At 18.8% G+C, this 13,209-nt stretch overlaps 5 protein-coding genes across 5 annotated transcripts in view; 3 read left to right on the forward strand and 2 right to left on the reverse strand.

Annotated features, from left to right (window-relative positions):
- The window catches only part of PF3D7_0933100 (conserved Plasmodium protein, unknown function), a gene marked incomplete at both ends in the record, with an annotated part of 3,046 nt that extends 2,949 nt beyond the window's left edge, over positions 1-97 (forward strand). Inside the window, one exon of the mRNA XM_002808936.1 lies at positions 1-97. This exon is cut by the window's left edge and continues 1,149 nt beyond it. Within this exon, the coding sequence (XP_002808982.1) occupies positions 1-97 (97 nt within the window).
- A 229-nt stretch (positions 98-326) lies between these two features.
- PF3D7_0933200 (calcyclin-binding protein, putative) lies at positions 327-1,968 on the reverse strand (the record flags this gene model as incomplete). The annotated part of the gene is made up of 8 exons (XM_024473212.1): positions 327-335; positions 528-593; positions 758-856; positions 1,003-1,118; positions 1,219-1,255; positions 1,436-1,512; positions 1,629-1,750; positions 1,892-1,968. The coding sequence occupies 8 exons, from the start codon at positions 1,966-1,968 to the stop codon at positions 327-329; spliced, it is 603 nt and encodes a 200-aa protein (XP_024328968.1).
- Positions 1,969-2,844: 876 nt separating this feature from the next.
- PF3D7_0933300 (conserved Plasmodium protein, unknown function) lies at positions 2,845-5,793 on the forward strand (the record flags this gene model as incomplete). Its single annotated transcript, XM_002808938.1, has 1 exon — positions 2,845-5,793. One exon carries the CDS (start codon positions 2,845-2,847, stop codon positions 5,791-5,793), a length of 2,949 nt encoding a protein of 982 aa, XP_002808984.1.
- Positions 5,794-6,392: 599 nt separating this feature from the next.
- PF3D7_0933400 (conserved Plasmodium protein, unknown function) lies at positions 6,393-7,199 on the forward strand (the record flags this gene model as incomplete). Its single annotated transcript, XM_002808939.1, has 1 exon — positions 6,393-7,199. One exon carries the CDS (start codon positions 6,393-6,395, stop codon positions 7,197-7,199), a length of 807 nt encoding a protein of 268 aa, XP_002808985.1.
- A 548-nt stretch (positions 7,200-7,747) lies between these two features.
- On the reverse strand, positions 7,748-12,286 carry PF3D7_0933500 (gamma-tubulin complex component, putative; the record flags this gene model as incomplete). Its single annotated transcript, XM_001352164.1, has 1 exon — positions 7,748-12,286. One exon carries the CDS (start codon positions 12,284-12,286, stop codon positions 7,748-7,750), a length of 4,539 nt encoding a protein of 1,512 aa, XP_001352200.1.
- Between the last annotated feature and the right edge of the window lie 923 nt (positions 12,287-13,209).

Genomic DNA, 13,209 nt, shown 5'->3' on the forward strand with positions numbered 1-13,209 from the left:
TCTTAAGAGACTATCAAAATATATGCTGAATAAAAAGTATGTTAATACGAACATACAACATTTTAAAGCAGGCAGGCACGTGAGTAGTGTTAATTAGTATAAAAAAAATAAAAAATAAAAAAATAAAAAATAAAAAAATAAAAAATAAAAAAATAAAAAATAAAAAAATAAAAAATAAAAAAATAAAAAATAAAAAAATAAAAAATAAAAAAAATATATATATATATATACATATATATATATATATATATTATCAAAGGGAGGTGTATGCAATAATTTAGGGAACTTTAATTTTTTCAAAAATATTCATGCGTATATCCAATCCGTCATATATCCTAAATTAATAAGATAAAAATAAAGATAAGGAAAAAAAAAAAAAAAAAAAAAAAACATAAAAATGATTGCGTAAAGGAAATTAACTATATGTATTATATATATGTTATTTAATTGTTTAATTAATTAATTAATTAATTATTTATTTATTTATTTTTATTTTTGATTATTTATTTATTTTTTTTTTTCCTGACTTGTTCATATTGTTTATTTTTAACATCCTTCCAATTGGTGGATAAAACTTTACCTCCTGATGTTTGCTAAAATAAAATAAAAATAAAAAAAAATAAAATAAAAAAGTATATTTATAAATATATTTCTTTCTATATCATCGGGATGATATATTTTATGATTATCATTTTAAAAAAATAAATATATATACATAATAATTATATTGTATATATTTATATATATTTATATTTACGAATGACTTAATCATGGCGCGCTTTGTGTCATCATCTCCTTCATTATATATTTTTTTAAAAAAATAATCTACGCTTTCGTCTTTGTCTTCCTTTATAAGCTATATAATAAAAGATATACATACACATATATGTATATAAATGAATAAAAAAAAAAAAAGAAAAAAAAAAAAAAGTACATATATATATATATATATATATATTTATTTATTTATTTATTTATTAATTTATTTATTAATTTATTTACCTTTGTTATTTCGTTCCACTCTTCTACACTTTTTCCGGCAAACGGATTTACGACTTTGTTTTTTTCTCCGTCACATTCATCACTGTTCATTTTTGTAAAATTGTCCCAAGGTACCCCTAAAGACAAAAATGAAAACAAAAATGAAAAATAATTAATTTAGCATTTGCACGTATAAATTAAATCATTATATATATATATATATATATATATGTTTACCTTTTACTTCTTTTTCCAGGATTATTTCAATTTTCATCTGGATATAACACAAATAAATAAATTAAGGTTATTATTATTTTATTTTTTTTTTTTATCACTCTATATATATATATATATATAATGTTATGTGTATAATATTGTAGGAAGATACATATTTATTATGTCACATGTAAGTTATGATATTTGGACATATATACATATATACGTTTTCCTTTACCTTTGTTAAGTTTATTTTTGTTTGTTGTGGTATAATATTTGAAAAGAAATATTTTTCCAAATGGTATATTTCGTCATCTTTTAAACAAATAAATAAATAAATAAATATAAATATAAATATATATATATATATATATATATATATATATATATATATATGTATACACGCGTGTATATTATTTTAATCATTATACCGTTAATCCAAAGGGTTAAGGACATGTAGTCATTTTTTATGTAGTAAAAAAAATTTTTCTCTTCAACCTCTTTTTTGTACAATGTAAAAAACAAGTTGTTATTTGTTTGTGACCAATCATTTCTGTAATACAAAAAAAAAAAAAAAAAAAAAAAAAAATAGAAAAATTAAATAATATATATATATATATATATATATTTATTTATTTATTTATTTATATGTAAGATATATGATCAATCATTAATGTTCATTTTACATTCCAACCTGATAACTTTTTCGTCAACAACTTTCTTCTCATTTTTTAATTTATTTATATAATCTAATTCAACGTTCTTCAACATGTTGTTATAAAAAAAAAAAAAAAAAAAAAAAAAAAAAAATATAGATATATATATATATATATATATATATATATATATATATATATGTATATTTTTTTTGGTATGATTGTTAAATCGAGATAAATGGTAAAATGGAATAATATATATAAATATATAAATATATATTTAAAATAATATTTAACAAAATAAATTGATTTTTGTGAATTTTAAATTAATACTTTTTAAAGATGAAGCATATTAATACTAGAATGTGTAGATGCTTGGGGATATATAAAAAAATAAAAATAAAAGGTTCATAAGTAAATATATTAAATATATTATATATATTGTATATATTATATATATTATGTATATTATATATTTTTAATATAATATGTTATATATATATTATATGTACGTGTGCATATAATAAAGAATTATAATTATTTTAATACATACATAATAATATGTATTAAAAAAAATATATGTATATATATTTGTGTGTGATTTGTTTAAATAAATAAATAAATAAATATATATATATATATATTTTATTTTTTATTTTTTTGTAATTTTTATACGTGTACCTCGCATACGGACATTAAAAATATAAGATATTGAGGTAATAGAATATGGTATACAAATAAAAATATGATATAATATGTAATAATATATATATATATTTATATATTTATATATTACCATATGATAACTCCTTATATGTACAGGTAACCTATGAAGTTTTGTTATGTTCATGCATATCACCGTAACATTATATATTTCATTATAATAGATATGATGTTTTTATAAGATAACTAAATCGGTGATATATTAAAAATATATTATTATGTTTATATAAGAATTAAAGATATATGCAAAGATTGGAGATGTGGCAATATGTATCATGTGATTTTGTTTATTTGTTTTTATGAATGGTTATTGTTTATAATAATTACAAATTTTATGTTATTATCATGTGCAGGAGAAGATTTAAAAAAAGTGGAGTGTGAAGGTATTTTAATTTACGAAGATGTACTAAATAATACTTCAAAAAAAAATAATAAAGAAGAATATTTCGAAGGGAAAAAAAACAAAACAAAACAAAAAACAAAAAAAAAAAGGAGAGATATATTTCCTATACCATATTTTATTATATACAAAAATAAGAATAAAAATGTATTTTCTTCCAATGAACATTATAATGGTTTATCTGTTTTTATAAAGCATAAAATAAATACAAAAGAAAAAATTGAGGAAGAAAAAATAAATATATTAACTAATTTTTTATATAAAATATATAATATAAAGATATGTAGAAAACAAATAAATAGATATATAACATATGATATACAAAATGATATTAATCTTTATGTATCCATTTTAAAAAAAAATCAAAAAGCATTATTCTTAAAATCAATTTTCTTAGATAGGATTTATAAAAATTGTACATCTATACATTTGAAAAACAATCATTATGTAATAAATAAAAATTGTTTATCTCATAAATATATTTTATTTAAATGGATAGATGAAGATGTTTTCTTTTATCAAGGGAATAATAAAAGTCAAAAATATGATAATGATGATATAAATGAAAAGTCGTATAAACATCATATCTTATATGATCATATGGAAAATGGAAATACAACAACTTGTAATAATTCTTCTATATATAAAAATGATTATAAAGATGATAATAGTCCAATAATATCCTTTATTCATATATCTAAAATAGATTTGGTAAAAGCGTCTTTTCCTTATTTTTTAAAACTCTTCTTTCTTGAGGTATTAAGAAAAAAAAATGAGAAAGCATATAATTTATTCATCTTTTTTATGAACCATAAGGTAATACAGAATGTGGTGATAAATATGTTTGTGGAAAAAAAAAAAAAAAAAAAAGATAAAACAAACCAAATAAATGATGAATTGAATTCATCTAATTTTAAGAACTATTATTACAGTAAATATATATTTAATATATCTTTGAATATATATATAAAGAATTATAAAATTTTGGATGTCTTATCTTATTTTTTCAATAAATTTGTTTGTTCCCATAAAAAAAATAATATGTTTCTTATGAATTCTATGAAGAATAATGAAATATATATATATTTAAAAAATGAAAACAAAATTATTAATCATAAAAATCATATATATAATTATGGTATACAAAACAATTTGTATTTTATTCCATATTTCTTATCTAGTTTGTATCAAGAGGAGGATGAAAAAAGTATACACGTGAGTACATCGTTATTTTTTAATTATACAGTAGAAAACATGATAAATATTGCTGATATATTTTATATGGGGATTCATGTAAAAAATGATTACTTTATATATAAGGGTTATGACAAGGACACGGACATGAATATAAATCTGATGAGAATTAAACTTAGTCGAGAGGAGGTATCTCTCAACAATAATAATAATAATTATGTTGAAAGAGACAAAATATATATGAACGAACCAAAAGAAAATAAGGTATCAAATCAAAATAACAATTTAAATAAAAATATAAAAAGTAATATTAGGATAGAAAGAATACACATTAATACAAATAATAAGGATTCATCTTCCTTAAAATGTAAAATGATTATTCTAGATTTATATGGCAATAATATATTCGTAGATACAGAGAGAAAAACAAATAATTGTTTACACGTTCCTTTTTTAAATACAGAGAATTATAAAGAAAATTCTTCTCATTTCATCACAGCATATGTAAGGGATATAATATTTAAAGATACAAATGAAATGAACACTACAAAAAATTATAATAATAAAAAAATTATATGTGACAATAAAAGGATATGTGATAATAAAAGGATATGTGATAATAAAAGGATATGTGATAATAAAAGGATATGTGATAATAAAACGATATGTGATAATAAAACGATATGTGATAATAAAAGGATGTGTAATAATATATGTAATAATAATATTATAAAATATCTTATAAATAATGAGAAGAATCATAAAAAGGAAGATATTAAAATATACAGATATGATTATATCCACCTATATTATAACATATTATTACAAAATAGATATGTAATTCCATGTTTAAAAAAAAAAAAAAAAAACCCTAATATTAATACACAGAAAAAGAATTATTATAAGAATATATATGATAAGGATATACTATGTGCAGACTATGATACATACGAATTTTCAGATGGAAAAATATTTATAAATTGTACTGAAGAAGATGAAAAAAAAAAAAAAAATAGTAAAAATAGTAAAAATGGAATGAATAAAAATATGTGGAATAATATAAATGATAAAGATAAAGAAGATATAAAAATATATGCTGATAAAAAAAATGTATATATACATAAAAATTATGAAGATGATATGTTAAGTATACATACATATGATTTTTATACTTATTTAAATGAAATATCTTTCCCTTTTTTTTTTGATGAGGAAAAAAATGTTCATACAGATGATATGTACAATGAAACCTTTTTAAATAATAAACAAGAAAATGATTACAACACTTATACGTATGATACTATATATGATGTTAAACTTGTGAATAATTTTATTTATATACCAAACACAAGGATAACAGAAGGAAATTATAATATATTCAATATATATAATGTTTATAATAAAAATAAAATATTACATAACGTTATAAAAGTTAATGATATGCAAAAAATAAATTATCCTATATATTATAATTTATATTATACAAAAGATTATTTTATAGATACGACTTACATATATTCTATACCACGAGGTACGGATAATATAAACTACATTATATGTATAACTACATGTACTATACTTTTTTTAATCATTATAACTTTTTATATGTTCTATAATTTTTAAAGCTGTCAAATAGTAAATAAGGTACCAAAAAAAATAAAAAAAATAAAATGAAAAAAAAAAAAAGAAAGTAAATGTGTAAATATATGAACATATAAAAATAAACATATAAATGTTTAAGTTCTTTTTTATCATTTTATTATTTTATTATTTTTTATTTAAACGTATAACACATATATATTTCTATATATTTTATTTGTTCAGTCGAAAAATTCGAAAGGTTTATGAGTACTATTTTTAAATGTTGAATGTTTGTGTATATAAAGGCCTAGTGTTACAAGAGCACATACATATAAAAATTCAAAAAAAAAAAAAAAAAAAAAAAAAGCACATATTATAATATGTATTATATATATGTAATATATATTATATATAATATAATCATTTTATACGTATTCATTCTTAAAAATTATATATTTTTTTTTCTTTATTTTTTTTCGCTTTGACATAATAAAAAAAAAAAAAAAAAAATATAAGCATATATATATATATATATATATATATATTTATTTATTTATTTATACACATTGTGTAAAATACAAAACACATATTATTATTCTTATCATGTGAGTAGGAAAAAAAAAAAAAAAAAAAAAAAAAAAATGAATGTCAATAAAATAAGGAACATTTTGTTTTTTCCCAGAAAAAAATGTTCTCATTTTATAAAATGTATTAAGAGAACTTATAAGATATTATTTGTAAATAATTCTGGAAATAATAATTTTTTACATATGATGAAAACATGTAACTCATATAATTTGTCAAAGAAAAAAATTGTTTTATTTAATATAGATGAGAATAATTTAAATATAAGAAAAAGGATAAATAAGGTGGTTACAAGTAGTATTATATTATCTTCTATATTTATATGTTTAATAGAGTTTAATATATTATCTAATATATATGGTTATATAATATGTTTTGTATTAATAGTATATATGATTATGAATTATATTTTTTATAATTCTTTAATATTAAGAGCTGTGTTAGATTATCACAACAAAACGTTACTATTATATCCATTCATGTTAATAAAAAGAAAAGATGTTTTAAAACAAATTATTATTTCTCTTCACGACATTAAAAAAATTAAAAAAATTAATAATTATATAAAAATTTATATAAAACCAAAAAATATACAAGACAAACATATGAAAAGCTGGTCATTTCTAAACATGTTACCATATTATTTCCCTAGATATAATTTTTCAAAAAATAATATATTATCCAAAAATAAAGATGAAGATATGTTATATCCTTATGATTTTAATAATTTAAACATAGCAGTGTTTGATAAAAAACTTACCAACTCTTCGAATATCACATCTATGAAGATACAAAAAAATGTACAAGGATTCCCTTTAAACGTTCATGAGGAGAATAAATTATTATCACTATTAAAATTATAACATTTTTTTTGTGAGTCTTTGCGGCATCAAAATTTTCATGGGCACATGGATGCTACGAAAAAGCATACCAAAATGAAATAAATAAATAAATTAAAAAAAAAAAAAAGAAGAAAAAAAAAAAAAAAAAAAAAAAAAATATAAAAATATAAAAAAAAAAAAATAAAAAAAAAAAAAAAAAAAAAAAAAAAAAAAAAAAAAAAATAATAAAATAATAAAATAATAAAATAATAAAATTTATACATATATATATATATATATATATATCCATTTTTATTTTTATTTTTATTTTTATTTTTTTAATTTTTATTTTTTTAATTTTTATTTTTTTTTATTTTTTTCATGTATTACAAGTGGAGGGTACCATATTTGAGGTGTGATATACGTTTTAATAAGATCACACATATAATATATATATATATATTTTTATTTATTTATTTATATATCCCTTTGGGATGTAATAAACTATATGAACAGATAAACACATTAAAAAAAAAAACAATTTGTGTGTACACATGATACGTTCGATGAGCAATAAATTTATTTAAAATTCATGTGTTCATCATATTAATACGTTTAGATATATTAAGCTTTGTAGGATGTATTTTTCTATCTGATCCTTTAGATAATCTTACATAATACAAATTAAAATCTAATCTTGATGCTAATAATCTTAGAGAGGATATTTTATCTCTGTTAGTATTTTTAGAATACATGTATAAGAATTTATTTTCACCTAATAATAAACAAATAAATTTATAAATATAATTTCTATAATATTTCAATAACATTTTAATATCTTTAATGGTTGGTTCTCCTATAATTTTATAATTAATATAATAATTAATGTAATCAATATAGTTATCATGATTTTGATAAGAATCATCACTAATATAATTATGATTGTTTTTTTCATGTGTTTTTTCTTCCATATCTATATCTTTTCTTTCTTGTATGAGTTTTTTAATTTCATTATAATGTTCACATATTAAAGAAACTAATGAAGTTGTAATATTAATAAATCTTGTTATAATATCTAATATTTTATTTAAACACTTATGTGATTCATTTTCTACATTCGGATGTATATATTCTTCATTATCATTTTTATATTTATTTTTCATATTTCTCTTGTATTCAATTTTTTCTCTTCCTTCTTCATCTCGATCGTGATCTTGATATTGTCGTTGGTGTGTTAATTTTTGTTGTTGTTGGTTTGGATTTTTGAACATATTTAAATTATGATTATTTAGATAACATTCTTCCATATCCAAGTATTCATTTTCCGGAGTATTTGTATAAGAAGAATAATCATTATATAAATAGTTAGCTTCTCCTTCATCTGTGTTCGTAAGAACATGATAAGAATTATCATTATTATGGTTGTTACGGTCATATTTTCTTCGTGCTGATAATATAAGATCATGATAATTTCCTAAGAATAAATCATATTGTATTTGTGTAATATAATTATAATGTGCTTTTATTAATTGATCTAAGTTATTACATAAGAAAATTTTTTTTTTGAATGCATGCCAATTCGTATCTATAACATCATAATAAAAATAGGATAAAATATTTTGAACAAAATGGAACATTTCATTTCTTATAATATTACAAAAATTAAATAAAGAATTATAATAAATTATATTTATTATTTTAAATAAATGTGTAAATAAATACCACATATTTGATAATTCACATTGTATCTTTTTTAATTTTATTAATAAAATATTTATACTTTTATATATATTTTTTATTTTCTTTGTAAATATTATATCTAATGGTTTCTCAACTAAATAATCAAAAACTAAGACATCCCAACCTGTATCTCCTCTTTTCATATTAAATTTATCAAGTGTCAATTTATTTATTATATTTGAATTCTCAGTAAATAATGATGATGATTTTATACATAAATCTAATTTACTATTAAGATAATGTCTTTTTAATTCTTCAGCATTCATATATAAATCATTTTTCATATTATCAAATAATGTTTCAAATAAATCACCATCAACTAATAAAAGGAAATGACGAAATGCTTGGAAATTTTCATATAAATTATAATTATTTAATAATACATTTATCAAATTCTTATTTTTCTTTTCAGATATTTTATTAATATAATCATCTATATTTTCTATATACATACTAATATCATTAATAGAAAATACATCGATCATATTTTTATCATCATAATCTTCATCTTCTATATTATAGTCATCGTTATATTCTGAATATTTCTCCTTATTCTTATGACGTGAATAATATAATGAATCGTTTTTATAATAATCACAATTATTATTATTATTATTATTATTATTATTACCATCCAGTTTGTTTTTTTTTTTTTTTTTTACCCCTCTTTGAGGATCTTCATACATTTCATCATTTTTTTCACCATTCCTTTTGGCTTTTATATCATTAAAATAATCAACTTGTTTATTACCTTTCTTCTTAATATAATCAATTTTTTTTTCGTCTTCTTCACTGTCATCTTCACTTTCATCTTCACTTTCATCTTCATCTCCATTTTCTTTTTTATGACCTTTTAATAAAATCTGTTTGTTATAATTTAATGGTTTCCTATTTAACATGGACGATATATAATTATCTCTACTATTATTATACACATATGCACCTTTCATATAATTATTCATCACATTGTTATTTATAAAAGTATTAAGCAAATACACACTTTTGCCTGTCATCAAAATTTTTTTTGCTATACTAAAACTAAGAAATAAAGGTATCTTATTTACATTCAAATAAAATTTATTCAACCATATTTCTTCTGAATTCACTATCTTATTTGATGCTATAAAAGTCTCATTATACTTATCTTTCAATACCCCATACTCAATCCAATGCTTTAATATTTCATTTACTGGCTTTATACATCTTTGTAAAATCTTCTTATATATTTTTTGCTCCTCATAATCATATGTTTGCGATTTCGAATATAAATATGATAAAAAGGTACAACCTGTATTGCGCAACGACTCATCTATCACACCCACCAACACTCTTAATATCTTATAAGATTCTTGTAACAATAAATATAACTTCTTTATCCCTATATACACCGTGTTCTTATGTATATGCTCATTAATATCACTCTCTATATACGATAATAACTTGTAATACTCATTCATATATTCACGTATTACCTGATATAAAGCGTCTATTACTAAACTACCCTTTTTAGATACCATATATACTTCTTTCCTATATTTTTTTATTCGAAGTTTTGAACTATTACCCTTTTTATTTTCACAATTTAGCAGTTTTCCATTTTTTACATGACTGTTCATGTGATTGTTATCTATATTACCTTGTGTGTTCATGTGAAAGTCATCTACATTACCTTGCATGTTCATGTGAATGTCATCTACATTACCTTGCGTGTTCATGTGAATGTCATCTACATTACTTTGCATGTTCATGTGAATATCATCTACATTACCTTGCGTGTTCATGTGCATGTCATTAGCATTTCCTCTTTTGTATATATCACCAAACGTTCTGTTTTCTGTTTTTTCATTATCTGTATTGTGTGGAATAAAATTTTCTTTGTGTAATTTAAATTTGAGTTGCTGAAGATTATTTGATGCATTGTTTGTATATTCATTACTATGACCATTTGGATGATTTCCTATATCATTATAGTAATAATGTTTATCATTATGATCAAAATCGTCAAGATCGCTAGAGTTATTATCACTATCATCGTACACGCTTATTTTTCGTCTGTGATCCACATTTGAATAGCTTATAAAAGTTTTAATTTTTTTGAATAGCAAACCTACGCTACCAATATTGTTTATTAAATGTTGCATTCCTAAGCTAACTTTTCTGTTCTGTACACAAAATATTTTTTCACGTTTATTATATTTGATGAATTCTCCGTCTATGCCTTGCAATGGATATATAAGATCTCTTAGAAGGAAATTTTCTTCGACATCTAAACTATGAAATTTATTATTTAAAATAATATTTGCATATAAGCTTTTATTTACTAAATTATTTTTATGAAGAATGATACTATTTTTATTATTATTTATAAAATTATCATTTTCATTTTTTTTTTCATAACGTAGCGAAAGTGTATTTTTATTATCATTTTTATTTATTAATTTACAATGTTTTTTATTTTCTTCGTATTCTTCTTGTTTTATTTGATTAAAATTATGTAATGAATTATTATGATGTCCATAATTATTTTGGTAAAAATGGTTTGTATCATCTTTATTAATATTATGATTATTTAAATTATAATTGTTATGTATATTATTTGGGAGATTAGTATTATTCGTTGTGTGTTCTTTTATCGTATTAACTTTTTCGTTTGTATTTCTTATGATATGTACAGAAGAATCTTCTGCTTTGTGTAAATTATTTGCATATATTTTATCATTGTGATTAATATTATGAACATTTTTATTATTATCATTGATATGTTTATTTAGTACAAAATTATTATTATGATGAATGCTTAAATTATTTATATTTTTATTATCCATTTCTGGTACCCTAGGTGGGTTTTTATCATCATATTCTTTTAACTTTAATAATATATATAAAATATATTTATAATTTATATTACTGTTGTCTAGTTTTTTTAACATGTATCTTATTTTATTTAATGTTATATTACTATTCTTTAAACATACATATTCAATTTCTTGTTTTATATTTTTTTCATTTTCATTATATTGTAAGACATTAAAATTTAAAAGTGAAGATAATATTTTATTTAATTTATATATTAAATGCTTAACTAAAGATTTCTGAATTTCTTCATCAGAACATAAATTATTATTGGGACTATCTTTTGAATAGGCAATTTTTTTTGCTATAAAAAATAAATATCTGGCAAAATGAGTTATACTTTTAATATTTTCTTCTTTCCTCTTGTTCATATCACCTATATTATTATTATTATTATTATTATATATTTCATCAGAATCTTTTGAATAATTCATTAACCCTTCATTTATGCCTATTTTGTTATTTCCATAATTTTCTTTATAAATAGAAGTATGTCCGTTTGTATTGCTCGTATTACTAAAATTTATATTATTCATCTTATTGTCATTATTATTATCATATGTTTAATATATATTATATTATGTTAATACTTTTTTTTTTTTATAAAATGGATGAAATATAAAATAATAAAAAAAAAAAAAAAAAAAAAAAAAAAAAATTACTATGTAAACATTACATTTAAAAAAAGGATAATAAATAAAATTTGTACTTCTTCAATATTATGTATTTCTTTATATTTAATTTTTATAAAATTTAAAAAATAATATAATATATATAAATAAAAAAAAATATATATATATTATATATATATATATATATATATATATATATATATATATATATGTATGCTTTTTTTTTTTTTTTTTTTTTTTTTTTTTTTTTATATTTTTAGTACACATTGGTATATATATAATATATATAATATATCATTCCTTTAATTATTTACTTTTAATTATATTACAAAGTTGGTCTTATTAATTTATATTTAGTTTTACTTAATTTAAAAAAAAAAGAAAAAGGAAATGAACCCTTTTGCCTTATGATTTTTTAAATTGATCTTTGGAAATTTTATTATTGCAATGTTATATTATAAAATAAAAAAAAAAAATAATTAATTTTTTTTTAATTGTACATGTGAATATATTTCATGTATGTATCAGTATATAATATATTGAATAAGAGAGAAAAATATTTACATATATATATTATATATATATATATATGTATTATTATATATTACGCGTATTTTTTTTTTTTGTGATTATTTTTTATTTTTAAAGGCACACACATTTTTATTTTTAAAATAAGTACAGATACTTTTTAGTATAGCATAAATTATTTATTTATAAATATAAAAAATAAAACATCCACATAAATATAAATAAAAATATATATATATATTAAATAATATATGTGAAAATATTATCTTATAAATCCTAAAGGCTTAAAATTTATGGAT

The sequence above is a fragment of the Plasmodium falciparum genome (assembly GCF_000002765.6).
Source record: "Plasmodium falciparum 3D7 genome assembly, chromosome: 9".
Classification (NCBI taxonomy): domain Eukaryota; phylum Apicomplexa; class Aconoidasida; order Haemosporida; family Plasmodiidae; genus Plasmodium; species Plasmodium falciparum.